The 16,661-nt window shown below is 42.1% G+C and overlaps 3 protein-coding genes across 4 annotated transcripts; 2 read left to right on the top strand and 1 right to left on the bottom strand.

Moving 5' to 3' along the window:
- Positions 1-288: 288 nt before the first annotated feature.
- On the bottom strand, positions 289-7,136 carry LOC120456331 (1-acyl-sn-glycerol-3-phosphate acyltransferase alpha). Its single transcript, XM_039643098.2, has 4 exons — positions 6,898-7,136; positions 4,937-5,407; positions 2,596-2,729; positions 289-2,537 (listed from the first exon to the last, which is right to left on the bottom strand). The coding sequence occupies exons 2-4, from the start codon at positions 5,116-5,118 to the stop codon at positions 1,801-1,803; spliced, it is 1,053 nt and encodes a 350-aa protein (XP_039499032.1). The 5' UTR covers positions 5,119-5,407; positions 6,898-7,136; the 3' UTR covers positions 289-1,800.
- Positions 7,137-8,317: 1,181 nt separating this feature from the next.
- Positions 8,318-11,236, top strand: LOC120455644 (ubiquitin-like-specific protease 2). 2 transcript variants are annotated; one of them, XM_039642033.2, is made up of 2 exons: positions 8,318-8,429; positions 8,562-11,236. In XM_039642033.2, the coding sequence occupies exon 2, from the start codon at positions 8,607-8,609 to the stop codon at positions 10,698-10,700; it is 2,094 nt and encodes a 697-aa protein (XP_039497967.1). In that variant the 5' UTR covers positions 8,318-8,429; positions 8,562-8,606; the 3' UTR covers positions 10,701-11,236. The 2 variants fall into 2 exon arrangements, with proteins under 2 accessions (XP_039497967.1, XP_039497968.1); XM_039642034.2 differs by having other exon boundaries at positions 8,333-8,429; positions 8,553-11,236.
- Positions 11,237-11,397: 161 nt separating this feature from the next.
- On the top strand, positions 11,398-14,298 carry LOC120455645 (multifunctional protein ADE2). The gene is made up of 5 exons (XM_039642036.2): positions 11,398-11,682; positions 12,181-12,384; positions 12,451-12,595; positions 13,039-13,151; positions 13,208-14,298. Exons 1-5 carry the CDS (start codon positions 11,661-11,663, stop codon positions 14,008-14,010), a joined length of 1,287 nt encoding a protein of 428 aa, XP_039497970.1. The 5' UTR covers positions 11,398-11,660; the 3' UTR covers positions 14,011-14,298.
- The last annotated feature ends 2,363 nt before the right edge of the window (positions 14,299-16,661 follow it).

Genomic DNA, 16,661 nt, shown 5'->3' with positions numbered 1-16,661 from the left:
ATTTAAACAGCAAGCTATTAATCAGCTGCGATAAGATGAATTCTCCAAGATCAACAGTCTGATGACCAGCATAAACTTGAAAAAAGTTAAGTTGATAACCAGCTTAAACTTAAAACATGTTAAGTAGCAACAGAGACACATTTGAGTTCAAATCATAGACGATTTCAATTCGTCGGCATAATTCTAAACTATTTGATAAGCCCACTTGAAGATACAAAAGTTCATAGTCCAGGGGGAAACAAAATCTCGACCTTCACACAGACGACCGCCAGAAGAAACCATCGTAAATATTTGAAAAAAATATTTATTATACTTGTATTTAATTGTTTCCTTTTGCCTTCCTTCGCTTTATCGCTTTTGATTTGTCGTTAAAGTAAACCGCATAGTATTTACAAAGTTAAGTTAACACTTTACCACACAGATGGTACACAATTCACAATACACTTGAATACAATACACAAATAGGTGTTAGGTGTTAGTTGTTAGGTGTTAGTTTTAAAGATCCCTTAAATTCCTTAGATGCCATGAGGTGATATAAGATAAAAAGTAAGTTGATTCCTTTCCGGCTTCAATTACAAGCGAATAAAGGCATACATTCCTTTTTTATGGGTATCCTAATCTAGTTAGGGAAGGTCTTGTAAAAATAAAATACGTGTGGTTTTAAAACAAACAAAAAAAACTTGGTTAAAAATTAACATAAGTGTGGTAATGTCGTTTGCAAGATTAGTCATTCACAGTGTATGTTTAGATATTTATTTAATTATTATTAAATTTATATTATTTGGTGTTATCAACTAGCAAGTACACGCGGCAACAGGATCAAAGGATATCATGGAACTATCATCATCTGGGTTGCTTAAAAACCTAATCAAAATGCTTGGATTTTAACAAGGCCCCAATTAGTTAGCCAAGTTCTTCGATTCCTGTTGCATGGTGTAGCGTAGAGTTGATGTTTTTGGTTTCTTTGTTAGTTGGTATGTGTTTTTTGGTATGTGTTGCCTAAGAAAAAGTTAAAGTCTGACAGTCGAGGGTCGCAGTTTTGTGGTAGCTACTCCTAATACTCGTTTTGGTGCCTGAATTAGTCAAACTATTTGGATGTGAAAGTGTTGTTGCGTGGACTGTAGCCGGTATCGTTAAACGTGAGGAGCCAAACACATGATGAAACTCGCTTCTAAAGTACACTTATTTCGTATGCATTTCGATGGGACTAAACTATTATGCAGGTGCGGTAATCTACAAAATGATTTATGTTCGAACAAGTGTGTTAACTTTATTCCTATTTGGGATTTGACCTTTTCAGACAAGACTAGCGCACTATCAGAATCCATATACGGCTATGCGATTTAAAAGTGTTATTTCGTTGTTTAAAATGGCATGGATTTGGTATTTACAAGTAAGCAGCAGCTTTAACTTTTCAATCAATGCAGTTTATCATTAAACAAATTGAAATTCTTATACAGAATATAAGAGATAACTTAAAGAATACTTTGAACAATACGTGTGGAGAAATAAATTACTAAACGAAATAATATAAAATAATAGGAAACACAGTTGGGACTTTAACCAATCATATGATAAACAAATACTGCACGTGTACGAAAATTGCACAACTATAGATTATAAAACTCCCAAATAGGCCCGAAATAAAGCTAATTGCAGGTTGACGTGTCCATCGGCAAGCCTCCAACGCGACACTCCAGCTACGCAATGAGGTGTTTGGTATTTTTGGATATGAGTGTGTGGCTGTGGGTCTGTGTGTGTGTCTGGGGTGTGTGTGTGGATTAAAATGCTACATCGCGTCTAAAGCGTCTTGAGCAAGCTGGCCTTGGCGGCACCGGCTCCATAGCCCGGCGGCTGACCGTATGCCGAACTATTGCTGGCCACGGCAGCTGCGGCAGCCACCGCCGCATCCGCAACGGGAGTGGCCGACGTCCCCGAAGTTGCCACAGTTTTTGTGGCGTTTGAGGCTGATGCAGATGATGCTGCTGCTGATGCTGATGCTGCTGCTGATGGGGCGAGTGGAATGCCACCCTTTTTTAATGGCTTGTAACGCTGCAGCGCCTCCGCGGACGTCAGCTTGAAGGTTTCAATCATTTGGGCGCGTACGCGCTCCATTAGCACATCGATGTCGTCCTTGGTTAGACCCTCGGTGCTAACCGGCGGCAGCGTGGTAATCACAATGCGACCCGCATTCAATATCTTCTTCTTGTCATTGAGGAATGTGCAGTAGGAGGAGAAGACCACCGGCAAGATGGGTATCTGCTGATCGATGGCCATGTGAAAGGCGCCCTTCTTGAACGGATGCAATTCGCCGGTATTGCGACGCGTGCCCTCGGGGAAAACCCACAGTTTGATGCGCTGTTTCTTGATGCGACGATTCACATCGTTCAGCGTTTCGCGCGCCTTCTCGCCGCGCACACGATCGATGAAGATTAGGCCAGCCAACCATGCCGCCAAGCCAAAAGGCCAGGCGTAGAAGAGCTCCCGTTTGGCCACCACCGTGCACTTGTTCATCACATGCCAGATGTTGAACATGCCTGCGAATATATACACCGATTGATTGATTGATTTATAATCATACGAGTAGAGGCTTACCCAGCACATCCAGCGAGCTTTGGTGATTGGCCACAATGATGCAGGCCTGATCCTTGGCCAAATGCTCCTTGCCACGCAGCTCCCATCGCAGGCCGATCAGCGTGGAAACGCGATGGCACCAGGTGCTCGCCCATCTGCCAACGATAAAGTGTTTGAAATAGTGTATCAGCAAAAGTGTATTGTAATCATTGATTTCTTTGATAGAGGGACCAAGGGAGATCGATCATTTCATTTTCTAGTAACCTAACATCGCCCACTAAAGCCACAACAATTTCCCACAGCGATGGTCTACTAGCAGCCAATTGTCGTTGCACCATTATTTAATCAAGTTGACAGCCATTGAGGCGTAGCTCTGATTTCTACCTTCTCGCCGGGCTGATACCCATTCCACGTGGATTTAGCCAGTAGTTAGTAGTTAGTTGCTAGTAGCTAAATCGGCTAGTCATGACATGTAATTACAGCTCGGAAACGGTGGAAATTGTATCCCAGGGGAGCTTGCAGCACACTGTTTACTTGGAATCCTCAGTCCAGTCTCTGCTCCACAACAAATGGATCGATAAGCTGCATAAAGTAGCTGGACAGCGGCATAATTGATTGAGGTGAGCGGTATTTGTGTGTGCGACTACCTGAACGCGTAGTAATCCACCCCTGATATCAAATATTCATTGCTGTCTAATGCAAATGGTTATTTGAGTCGCGCAAAATCGCCGAGGTGGCAAGAAATACTACCAACTGCACTAACCACATACCAACAACAAAAAAAGGTAAAAAACACAAAAACCCAGCGCATGGGTCACCCAATTCGGTTTTTCCCGGCTTTGCCACTAGCGTGCAACTGCTCCCCTTTCCCCCCTCCTTTCCCAGATTCACGTCATAGCCAACTGGGTAACTCAAGCACCCAACAGTCCGATTCAATTCCCCTTCGAAAACTTCGTCCTTGAGGCAATATCGCCTCAGTTACAAATCGACAAGAAATATAATCACAAACTCTACAGCGTCACGACTGCACGATACCCATTGCCATTATAATTGTTTCAATATGTAATGAAAAGCAATGGAATTCGAAAGCAACTAATGAGTTAACATACATAGTTGCCAAGTGATTAAGTTACTGTGAAAAATCAGTTCACTGATTGGCGTATCATTGCCACAAATAGCCGACGAGGGTGCAATAAAAAAAATCTTATCGCCACAAATTGAATTTCCGATGACCGAATTGCTAGCGCATACAATCATAAACATGGGTTTACCAAAACGATAAATCTATATCTTTGAACTTATTGCTGGATGGCTCAGTTTATTTGCTCAGTTTATTTGCAGTTTGGAGGATCATAAGTTTGATGTTGCAACTTTGGAAGTGATCATAACTTAAGGAAATTGATCAATAGGTAGATTGAATAGATAGCACAAACATTCGTTTTCGATTCGAATTTTCTTATTCGAATCTCCTTTCGTATTGTACGTATTTCCAGTGTACAACAATTGGTCGCTTTTCGGAATTTCTGGGTCCTTGAGTGACAGTTGGCCAGTTTGCCAGTTGGCCAGTTTGCCAGTTGGCCAGGAGTGCATTGCGGCCACCTGCAGCCACTCCTCCGCAGTTGGGCCCTTGTTAATATTGATGGCCCATTAAAGTTGTATGTGTCATTGACGCATTCGCCTTGGGACCTCAAGGAAACCGAACCGCCTGCGGTTTCCATTGATAAGCCTATTCTTTTGGGTTTGATATTAAGTTGATCTACTCAATTACCCTATCTATCTATCTATCTATCTATACACCTGTCAAGCCAATACAATGCATTATTTAACAACAATTCGATTGTCTAAAGCACTTGCACATTTCTTGTGATGGCTTGTTGTCATTTGGCATCAAATAATTAAGCAAATTTCTCGTAAATTTAATAAACAATTGACATTATTTGGGTTCGTGAGCAATTTAAAGGGGTGACATGTGACATGGGTGTTGCAGTTAAGTGCTCCCTTAAAATGTTAATAAATCATTTCATCATTTCATTATTGGGGTGAAAGAGATTAAGATTTTTTTTATGGGTCAAGTCTACGCGTAAGCATGATAAAGTGCATCATTTCGCAGGTAATTAACGTGTGGATATAATCTCAAGTTAAATTTGAAATAATATTAAGCTTTTGCCAATAAGTATTGCTCAATATGAAGAAGCCTTCACTAAAATACAATATAGTTTAGAGTTTCATAGTTGGGCAAATGCTTTTTTTCATTATGACTATTAATATTTGAAATATTCATTATTTCCCCATGCTATAATCTATCAGTTTAGTACAGGGTTCTATGATATATGTACATATGCTAATATCTTGCAACACTTACAACAGATTGCGGACATCGCAGGGTCGGGTGAGGAATGCCGGGATGAGGACGATCGAGTTGAAGGACACGATGCCGTAGTACATCAGGAATTTGAAGTAGTATCGGAATATGTGATTGGTCTCGTAGAGGAATGGCAGCATCAGCAGCAGGAAAAGTCCCAGCAGCTCGACGAACGAAGTCATGGTGATGTTTTGATTATGTTACCGTTTCAGTGTTTTTAACCGATTCAGATACGTATCGGGTTCGTGCTGTAGTCAATCTGCCCGCTTTCTTTTTCACTCCCTCCGTTTTTGCTCTCCCGCTTTCTCCACCCGATTTTCCCACCCTGTATGCCTTTATGACTTTCTCAATAGTTTCCTTTTTCTGGCTTTTCTTTGGTTTTCCTCTTGCTTTCCTCTGGTTAAGGCAGATTGCAGTCTTTTAGGTGTGAATCTCTTTAGGTGTGGGTCTCTTAGTTGTTCCTTCGATGTGCTGGAAAAATGATTTCAAATTTTTAGATTAGAATAATACAAATTTATGAGTGGGATTTTGAAACCTAATGAACCCATAAACATACATAACTTGCGTATACAAGTATATCAATCTTAATTTATTAATATTTATAAACCTGATTAATGTCAATCAAATTGGGTATATTCCATTCGAATATCTGTCATCCCTTAGAACAGTTGATAATGGGTGTTAAGGGGCTAATTCTTACAGTTTTGCGAGCACTGTTCTTTTGTTATGTTTTGGGTTAGTGTTTTGGTTGAAGTGTTAAATGCTGATAATAAGAGGGGGGGAAAGGGAAAGGGGAAATAGGCAATTGCTGTGTGTGGCACGCCATTCCTCCTGTTCCTTCCACTACTTTTATTGCACTCTCTTTTATGCCAGCATTAATATGACAATTATGCGAGTGCAACAAACCACAACGTCACAAACACACACATACATGCGCATACTACAGTTGTGGCTAAAATAATAGCAAGCAGTTGCAGTTAAATACAAAATTTCATATTATAGAACCATTACTTGCTCATAATAACAATTAATAAGATGTCGCTTTGCTAATATAATATTTTGTTCAAGAATGCATATGGCATTAATAAGGAATCAAACAAATGCTATCATCTTGACCGCAGCTGTATGTGCAGCAGCCCAGAAGAAAGAGAGAAAAAAATCAATTTAAATTTGCGCCCAGCGGGGGAGAAACGAAGAAATGGGAATTTCGCATACCATATTGTGTTTTTTTTTTGTACGGGTCTCATAGATACTATGTGATACTATCAATTGATATGTTATTGAATTTCGATTTGAATGCTGCATACAAACAGCTAAGCAAATTGTTTATTTGTTTGCCATTTCTTTTCTTTAGTTCGCTGCAACTATTTCCACCTTCTGCCTTAACACTTGAATGTCATTTTGGTTCGAGGGCAGCTATTGATATTTCAAAAATGTTCTAAACATCGGGAAATAACACAAAGTAAACTCTCAAAACTAAGATTCTTATCGGAACACTATAATTTGCAACATTTTCTTTGCATTTCTTTTATATATCAAAGGCATAGGATGTTTATAGAGTCATTCATTATTTATATTTATTATTTTGCAAACTAGGTCCATCAAGGGTTAATATTCTTATCCCTTTTTTTCGAACACATCTGGCACAAAACAAAATAAGCAAAAAAAAAAACGGTAATTGAGGGTTGCGCCAAGAGAGCGGGCAAACAAAGAGAAAGGGGGATAGGGAGGGAGAGAGAGAGCGGCAGACACGCCAAGGATAATAGCAAAAGAAATCAAGTTAAAGACACACACGCACGCACACAGAAGCACTCGAATTAAACATAAATAAATACAATTTTCGCCAGCTACGTTTTGTTGTGGGCAAACCTTTACAATTAAATTAAACAATTTGAATTTAATACAATTTGCGGCTGCGTGTGCAATTCGGCTTGGCCCACCAACAACAAATGAGTGCTCACTTTTTATTCGTTTCGGCTTCTTTTGTTTTGTTGTGGATTTTAATAAAAGCGATTACGTTTTTATTTCGCATGCAGTTGTTTCCTTTTTTTTCTTAATTTTGTTTTTTCTCCTTTATTTTTATTTTCAGCAGCGGCGACGACACAACGCCGACGTCGACGGCGACGCGAGAACGACGTTGCGCTGCGTTTGTCGAGAATTTCCGTTACCGGCGTTCGCGCGACTTTCGTGGCAACTGAGCAGTTGGGCGGCAGCAATCGATAGGCGGCGGCCGGTTATCGATAGCGGGCGGGGTGTGCGACCGCGCTGCATGCAACGCGCATTGGGTTCAAGTCTCCGCTTTCGAACTAAAAATTTAGTTTAATTAAATATTAAATACAAGTGTTCTTACAAAAAGTAGTTGAAGTGATTAGTTAAATATTACATTTCCAGGCGAACCTTTTGCTGGGACTAGAAAACAGTTAATAAGTTTGCAATGGCAAATTAAGTTTAGAGTGGAACTAAAGAAGTTCTAAATGTACACGAAAAAGATGAGGTATTAATGCTTAATCTAAAATAGAGAGTGCTAAATATATAATATACAAAAACATTAAAATAGTTTTTTCTAAAATTTTATTAAATAAAAGGAATTGCTGCAGCCACTACAGATGATACAGAGAAGTTAAACTATAGGTAAATCTGCAAATGTAAAACAATGGCAATGCTCCCAGAATCCCGGACTCACAGTCCATTTCCTCTTCCCAGAGATTTAAGGAATTCGACTTGGCAAACTTGCTGACAGCTACAAAATTGTTATGATTTAGATGCGATTTTCCGCACTTGGCAACCAGCGATGCAATTGCATTGAAATGGAGCCCTTTGGCCCGCGGAAGGGAAAACGTGTGTGTCAAGTCAGTCAGTGCGGCGGGAAATGGTTTTATATTCTTATAACGCCCAAGAGCGCTTAAACGGGCAAGAAAACAAAAACACAAAAATATTATTGTTTACATTTGATTTGCTTATCGGCAAACGATCCGTGTGGTGTTGGAGCTCAATGCTGACGACTGAAAGTCGGACAGGCAAAACTAGAATATGATAATCTAGGCACTTGCAAAGTGTTCAAAATATTACGAAAATATTCTTTTGAAATTTCCGTACAAAGAATTTGCGAGAATGCAGCTCACACTTTCGCTTAAACTTAAAAAAAAGGCTTTTAAAATAATAGTAAGCAAACAAGTTAGTCAAACACGCAGCAAATGATATGCACTTAACTATTTCAGGTTTTAAAAAGTGTTCGAAAATATGAACACGCTTGAACATGTTCTAAACGAAATTCGCTTTGATTTCAAATCTGCATTGGACTATCGATATAAGTTTCAAAAACACACTACAAAATCCAGACCAATTTGAAACATATCGATAGCAGCAGAACTCCGATATCGATAACAACTCGCACAGATGTTTTGGATACAGCACTTGGGACGCCGTTTACAAAACTTTAAAACGGAAAGAAACCAAATATTACGCTAGACAAAAAACGCGAAAAATCAAACAGGTAAATTGCTTGGAAATGACAGCGAAAATAGAAATCAACTTGCCGGGTGTAATGTGTGTGTTTGTCCACACACAGTGAACTTCACACTTTCGAGTAGCCCGGGAATTTTTCAATCGATTCCAGAAACTTCAGTTTCAGATGTGCCCATAATGTTCATATGTTGAAGCCGACTCCAAAATGAATCGCAGTGGGCCAGTTTCGGAGGAGAAAGCCGTACGTCGAATTGCCCTCAATGACTATATAATCCTGTCCCGCCAATTGCTGATCAATCGCAAAGCGAGCCGGGATCAGGACAAACGTAGTGCCAAGATGCTGGTGGTCCTGGCCAGTGGTCAGCAGCAGATCATCACGTTCACGCTGCCCAGCTCCTCATGTACGGTGCAGGATCTGCTCCGGCAGATGGGCGTTAAGTTCGATGATAGCACCACAATTGATTGCATGGAGAATGCCGGTGGCAGTATCCATGTGGTCGTCTCTGTGGGCATCGATATCAGTGCCACCGATCCCCAGATGGTTGCCCAGGCGGAGGAGTTCTACAGGGAGATGCATCAGTCCAAAACCGCTGCTGGCAAGGAGACATCCGCTCCTGCGGCTGGAAAACCAACAGCTACGGCGGTTGCCAGCAATCCTACCAAGAGCAAGAAACACAAGAAGAGTCGTTCCGCAGCGGGGGACACCAACACCGCCCGTGATGTGATGTCGTCGGCGGACCAAGAGGCCAATGCGCGGCGCAGCAAGAAACGCAAGAAGTGTCATTCTGCGGAGGACAACAATGGTTATCAAGCTGCAGTTGCTCCTGACAACAATGGTTTAGCCAGCAAGAAGCCGGGGAATCGCCACTCTGCGAGCGAAATCCCAACTCCTGCAAAGAAGAGCAACGGTTTCCCGGCCATTCAATCAGCTGGAGATGCAATCCAGTCGAATGATCAAGTGGCAAATGCCACTGCTCGCAAGAAATCGGAGGAGACAGCTGGTGGTACGCAGTCACGAGCGCCAACAAATGTGGCATCCAAAGGCTTGCCAGCTAAGCCCACGCCGGAGGAACGCGCAGAGCAGAGTCGCCTGCGCAGGAATCGCAAGTGGATACTGAGCCGGGACTTTGATGACGAGGATGTGGTGCTGCTGAGCAGCGAGGATGAGGAAACAAACGCCGCCGGCGATGGCCAAGCGGAGGAGGCCAAGCCAGATGGCGGCGGACAATCAGCGGAGCGACGACTCTCTGCCGACGAGAATCTGCATCTGTTTAAGTATCCGCCCACCGGCACCGGTGGCCTGAGCATCAGCATGAAGGACTACATGTGCCTCAGTAGCGGCACATATCTGAACGATGTCATCATTGATTTCTATTTGTGCTGGCTTAAGAATAACATCATACCGGAGGGTCAGCGCGATCGGACGCACATCTTTAGCATATTCTTTCACAAGCGATTGAACACGGTGACGCTGCCCAACAAAGTTCGGCAGACGGCGGCCCAGAAGCGGCACAAAGTGGTGCAAAGATGGACACGAACCGTGAATATATTCGACAAGGACTTCATCATCATACCATTCAACGACCAGGCCCATTGGATACTGGCCATCATATGTTTTCCCAGCCTGCGAGGTCCAGTGGCATACAATGATGCTGAGTCGTCCAACCGGAGCGATGACATTCCAATCAAACAGCCTGTAATACTCATCTTCGACTCGTATCCGGTCTACTCACGACAGCGTGCGATTGATATACTGCGGGATTACCTCACGTGCGAGTACCAGGCAAAGAATCCAAATGCGCAGGCGCATATCTTCACCAAGGACAACATGCCCGCTCATCGAGTGGAGGTGCCGCAGCAGGAGAATCTCACCGATTGCGGCCTCTATCTGCTGCAGTATGTGGAGCAATTCTTCACCACACCCATCAGAGACTATAGACTGCCCATTAGGGAGCTGAGAAATTGGTTCGATCCACTGACGGTGACCAAGAAGCGCGAGGATATCGCCAAACTCATCCAGCATCTGATGGATGAGGGCAATCAGCAGCAGCAGCAGCAGCAGCCGAGCAAAATGCTGCCCGTCATCAAGTTTCCCACACTGAATGGCCAACTGGTGATGGAGGAGGATGACGAGGACAAGGATAGCGATAGCAAGGAGGAGGAGGATCCAGCCTATGCAAGCAGGAAATCGGATGATGAGGATGATGAGGATGAAGATGAGGAGCAAACGAAGCAGGAAGATTCAAAAGTTAGGCAACCGGCGAAAAGAAGGAATACGACTGATGCAACACACAATTAAAACCCACTTGTGCTGTTGTTCTGGAATGTAGTTGCCACGGGATAAGAAATGATTTGTATAGAAGAACTGAACATGGCCACTTGTTGGACCACCAGGAGGAGCAAGTGGCCACCAACATTATACATTTCGTGCCCGAAAGTCAGGAAAACTGTGGGGAAAGTCACCAAAAAGAGCAGTACGCCCAAAAAAAGACGTTAAAGAGGCTAACCAAGAAAGAGATCACCATCCTGTTGATGATTCCATGATTCCTATTGATGAAAAGGGTCAAAAGAACTAAAGTCAGTTAGCAGAAACTTAAAAAAGATATATGAATATGAGAGAAATGATCTTTTAAAGAATAGAAGCACAGTAAATTTTAGATGTAGGAGCATTTCAAACACAAAAACAGTCAGTTGCATGTTAATATAGCTTTATAGATTGCCAAAAATGAATCCTACTTATACGTAAGCTACCCCGCAGTGGCGTTCATCAGCCATTCATCAGCTATTCATCAGCTGTTTGCAAGGACAAAGTCAAAATGGTGCAACTGCAGGGTATCAAGGCGCTAAAACGCAGGGTATTACCAATCAGCATTATACTCGTCTCTAAGCCGACACACGCACACACACACACACACATGGATCTCTTTGTATTGGTGGAGGTTTCGGCGATAAGAAAATCGAGCCATAAAGTCGCGCCGGCGATTCTACGGACGCTCAGTTGCTTTGGAGCGATTCTTCGATGCAGACGAACGTCGGAGTTTGCGGATTGTAATAAAACAAAAAAAACACGCAAGACAGGGAGAGCGAAAAAGACAGAGAGAGAGCGAGTGATCCAGTGACAGAGACAGAGAGAGAGAGAGGGAAGGCAGACAGCGAATATCGAGCATAAAGCAGAGTCCGCAACACGTGAAACAACAGCCGCCAATTGGGTTTAATTTGGATCCAGAAAGTCGAGCGACAACAACGTGCCAGCTACGAGATGTCCACCACAACCACATCCAGTAAGTTATCCACGCCCAGAGAGTTCACCCCAAAATCCATAGAATCCACACACAGAGCTTACCCCAAAATCCATAGAATCCACACCCAGACTTTACCCCAAAATCCATAGAATCCACACCAGTTTCAAGAACTTTTATTCAAATTGCAAATACGATCCTAAGATCTATATTTTAAGTAAGTTAAGTAAGACAAGCTTAATGTGTTGGAAAGTGAAAATAATATTTGGATTTCTTAAAAACAACTTGAGCAACGGAATATTTGCATGAACTGATAATCAGTTATTATTATAAAGTATTATCACTAAATTTGTTATTGCTACGTAATTGAGCTGTCTTTCTGTAAACAAGAGGGCTTGTCATTCTTTAAATCCAGCTTATAATAGGGATCCAATACATAGAGCATATACATAGATAGTAAATGCTAATAGGTATTTTATTATTACCTATTATAGTAAACATACATAGTTAGTAATGCAACTGCCACTTGAATTTCCACAGTTGAGGGCTACAAGCTCGGCAAGGTCATCATCGAGGGCAAAACGAAGCAGGTGTACGATCTGCCGGAGCATCCAGGACTGTGCCTGCTCCTCAGCAAGGATCGCATCACCGCCGGCGACGGTGTCAAGGCTCACGATCTCGCCGGCAAGGCGGAGATATCCAATACCACCAACGGTCAGGTCTTCCGACTGCTCAACGAGGCTGGTAAGTTCTAAATGCCTTCTAAACTTAAATGTACCTACTATTATTATTATTATTATTATCACGCAGGCATACGCACCGCCTATGTGAAGCAGTGCGGCGCCAAGGCGTTCATCGCCCGCAAATGTCAGATGATACCCATTGAGTGGGTGACCCGTCGCCTGGCCACCGGATCGTTCCTCAAGCGCAATGTCGGAGTGACCGAGGGCTACAGGTTGGTATGATAACAGCCTCTCGTTGGGGTTATCACCCCATTCAATTCGATTCGATTCGATTCGATTTGAGTCGTTGCTATCTCGGTTATCTGGGTCCCCGCTTGCGGTAAACAAATTAAACTGCAATCGATGCACTGAGACAGGGTCAACAAACGGTGATAAGCCCTGATGTATGCACACTCAAATCCAATCAAATCAAATCAAAATGTGTAATTTAAGTACGATTCTCGACAGGCGCATTGCCGATCTGTGTGTAAATCCATTGTCATTTCAAGGCAACAGCTCTTTTTATGGCTTTGATTGGCCAACAAGTCCGCCTCTTTGCGGTTTTGCATCGAGTAATTGTAAGATATATATTAGGGAACACGATATACATATTGATAGTAACACAAACTAGAAACTTGATTAACTTAAATGTACAACTTACAATTGCATTGCACAGGTTCTCGCCGCCCAAGCAGGAGACGTTCTTAAAGGACGATGCCAACCACGATCCCCAGTGGAGCGAGGAGCAGATAGTCTCCGCCAAGTTTGAGCTGAATGGCCTGGTGATCGGTGAGTACTACTTGCTCCAGCACTTGCACTTATTGATCCATATATGTACATATTAGGCCAAGATGAGGTGGACATTATGCGTAGAACCACGCTGCTGGTCTTCGAGATACTCGAGCGGGCGTGGCAGACCAAGAACTGCGCCCTAATCGACATGAAAGTGGAGTTTGGTATCTGCGACGATGGCAACATTGTGCTGGCCGACATCATTGATTCCGATTCGTGGCGTTTGTGGCCAGCCGGTGACAAGCGTTTGATGGTGGACAAACAGGTGTACCGCAATCTGGCATCGGTGACCGCCAGCGATTTGGATACCGTGAAGAGGAACTTCATTTGGGTGGCCGAACAACTGGCCGATATTGTGCCCAAGAAGGATCACCTGGTTGTGATTCTAATGGGCAGTGCCTCCGATATATCACACAGCGAGAAGATTGCCACCAGCTGTCGTTCCCTTGGCCTCAATGTGGAACTCCGTGTGAGTTCCGCCCACAAGGGACCGGAGGAAACTCTGCGCATTGTCCGCGAATACGAATCGGTGATGAGTAACCTGATCTTTGTGGCCGTGGCCGGCCGTTCGAATGGACTGGGTCCAGTCGTTTCCGGCAGCACCAACTATCCGGTGATCAATTGTCCGCCCGTCAAATCGGACAGCATGCAGGTGGACGTTTGGTCCAGCTTGAATCTGCCATCGGGCTTGGGCTGTGCCACCGTTCTGTATCCGGAGGCAGCTGCTCTGCATGCGGCCACCATTTTGGGGCTGGGCAACTTTATGGTCTGGTCGAAATTGCGCGTCAAGTCGCTCAACAACTTCATCACCCTCAAGAAGGCCGACAAGGAGTTGCGCGGCGTGCGAAATGCTTAGTAGTTGACTATTGGCGAACTACTGCCGACGATCACCTAGAGATATCATATCATCTTTGGATATCAACAGGAGGCCACATAGAGAATCCTCGTTCGGCGATCATCCACGGATCCCATAAGGGTCATCTTCAGATCCCATTCTTTGTTAATTCTTCTACTCCCGTTTATTTTTTTTTTTTAAACCAAAACATTTTTTTATTTTCGTTAGTATTAGGAAAGGATGACTTCAACTTGTTCTTGACAAGTTACCTCGAAATAACAAATAATAAAAATTAAATTTTAAATGTTACGCATTTTGAGCTGACTTATTCGTAATTGGATTTCATGGGGGCTCTACAACCAAACGTTATAAAATTTATCATGGATTTCGTACACATATTGAAGGTTTCCCGATTTTCCGACTAATAATATGCGAAATTCCAAATTTTCGTCATAAAATAATCAATTTTTTTGCCACAACTTTAAAAATAAGTGTCTGAATATGGAATGTCATACCTCGTTGAGTTCGTAATTAAATTTCCTATCGAACTGTGTTTTCAAAAAGAAATTCTATTTTTTTCCCATTTTTTGCAAATTTTGATGATGTTACCCCTTACAAAAAATGCGAAAATTTGGCCAAAAAATATTTTGACAAAGTCGGTCTAAAAGTGATTTGGTTGGCTGGTATTGGTAATTAGGAGTAAAAAACTGTAATTCTTTTCGTTTTGTGACCATTTTTAACCAAGTTATACCAAAAATACCAATCGTAAATATTGAAATTTTGGCGAAAATCGTTTTTCTGTTTTTTTGCGTAAATAATTATCAGTATTTTGATCACAGCATTCGAAATAGTAGATTTTTAATACGACAATTGCGTTTGTTGATTACGAATATTTATTATAAGTCTTTTAATAGTTGTAGTTTAAGTCTTTTGTTTAGCAATTTGTTTGTTTAAAGTATTTAGGTGCATACTTTTGGGCTGAGACGATTTTAAATCTCTGCTTGATTGGGTGACTAAGCTGTTGCACTTTCTTCAACGCGATTCCTGGCCCTATTAACCAAATGAAAATCCGAGGAAAAGCGAGAAAAAGGGAGGAAATGCGTACCACAATTAGCCACGTGTATAGCTTAAATATTTAAATAGCAGCTTACATGCGTACAAAATGAGTAGAGCACACCACAATTGGGGCAAAGAAAATAGTAAACATATTAATAGTTTATAAAAAATGTCAAGTTAAAATAGTTATCTATAAAATAAATGCATGAAATGTAGTAATAAAATATATACAATCAAATTTAGTTATTAAAATTACGCTACTGCTAGTAGTAAACTACTAATGATGTTTAACCCATATGTACAAATACATTCCATAAGGAAAATCCGATGGAGATGTGGATTTATGGGGAAGGGGTGTGGAGATGAGTGGAGGGGAGGGGGGCAGTAACGAAACCGGGGAAATATGTGCTAAAGTGCGCCGGCCACCGCAGGTCAATTAATCATACTTTAGTGTTTAGCAGACAAACAAACACAAGCACAAACAACGAAGCACAATTCATAATAATAACAATAATTTAGCATAAGGGCAGCGGGACGTGGGGGGGAAGCGAGGGGTGCGAGTGAGACGGCGAGTGTACACATTAAAAGTCAGGGTCAAAGTGTGGCCATTGTGTGTTTCGCCTCTCCCTCTGGCGCTCCAACCGAACCAGAACCCCACACCCGAACCCTCACCCCCCTCACAAGTGTCTGCTGCTGTTGGAAACAACAATAAACAAAAAGAAATATGAATGGCAAAGCAAATGTAACAAAATGTTAAGAAAACTGAAGAAAACAAAAAGCGAAGTCAAGAGCTTGGTGCATAGGAAAATACCCTGCCGTTAATTATTTTTCCAAAAAAAAAAGTTTTTATTATAATTTATTTTAGAAAATAGTCATATCAGTTTAACATGTGCTACAGGTGCTTATATATGTATTTATTTTTATATATGTATGTATCTTAATTATTTATACATAGTTTTCGAGCAAAGCTTTCATTAGCGTATGATATTTATAAAAAAAAGGTATTTTAAAATAAACAAAATGCATTGAATAGGACTAAATAAAGGTATTAATAATCAAAAATAGCTATTAAAAACAGAAAAGTTATTTTTAAAACATAAAGCTGGCAAAAAATGCATTGGCGCCCGAGTAGGGAGCCTCAACCTAACCTCAATTCGAATTCCACTGCTAGAAGGTTCAGTTATTTAAACCGCGTTGAACCCGCGTCCATATTCGAGCATGCCCTTTGCTTTTGGGGCTAAAGTGAGTGACTGCGACGTCGGGGTCCCGGCTACAACTACAACAACAATAGCAACTACAACGGCATATACAAATACAACGACAACAATGGCCGGCAATTGTTTTGCGGCGTCACCTCTGCCGCTGCCGCTTTCCGCGTCTCTGCCGACGTCAATGACGCAGCGCTATGTTTGCGGTGGCTATTGCTATTCCTATTGTGGCATCCGTCTACCCCCTTCCCCACCCCCCTTTCTTAGCCCCTCCCACACCAGCCGCAAGAGGTTTCTTTGTTGTATTTCTTGTTTTCTGTTTGCCGATTCGGTTTTATTTTTCTTTAGTTTTTTGTTTCTTGTATTTTTTGTATTTTTTGTTGTACTTTTTGCAAATAAAAACTGTTT

Source organism: Drosophila santomea, chromosome X (assembly GCF_016746245.2).
Source record: "Drosophila santomea strain STO CAGO 1482 chromosome X, Prin_Dsan_1.1, whole genome shotgun sequence".
NCBI lineage: Eukaryota > Metazoa > Arthropoda > Insecta > Diptera > Drosophilidae > Drosophila > Drosophila santomea.
The sequence above is the reverse complement of the archived record's forward strand: the minus strand, read 5'-3'. Positions and strand labels throughout refer to the sequence as shown.

Bases quoted from the DNA above. Each gene is read 5' to 3' on its own strand.
- LOC120455644 (XM_039642033.2), top strand. From the start codon at position 8,607: ATGAATCGCAGTGGGCCAGTTTCGGAGGAGAAAGCCGTACGTCGAATT.
- LOC120456331 (XM_039643098.2), bottom strand. From the start codon at position 5,118: ATGACTTCGTTCGTCGAGCTGCTGGGACTTTTCCTGCTGCTGATGCTG. The intron at 2,730-4,936 runs GTAAGTGTTGCA...TATCGTTGGCAG, and splicing joins TGCGATGTCCGCAATCTGTT to ATGGGCGAGCACCTGGTGCC. The intron at 2,538-2,595 runs GTAAGCCTCTAC...ATATATTCGCAG, and splicing joins AAGCTCGCTGGATGTGCTGG to GCATGTTCAACATCTGGCAT.
- LOC120455645 (XM_039642036.2), top strand. From the start codon at position 11,661: ATGTCCACCACAACCACATCCA. The intron at 11,683-12,180 runs GTAAGTTATCCA...GAATTTCCACAG, and splicing joins GTCCACCACAACCACATCCA to TTGAGGGCTACAAGCTCGGC. The intron at 12,596-13,038 runs GTTGGTATGATA...TGCATTGCACAG, and splicing joins GGAGTGACCGAGGGCTACAG to GTTCTCGCCGCCCAAGCAGG.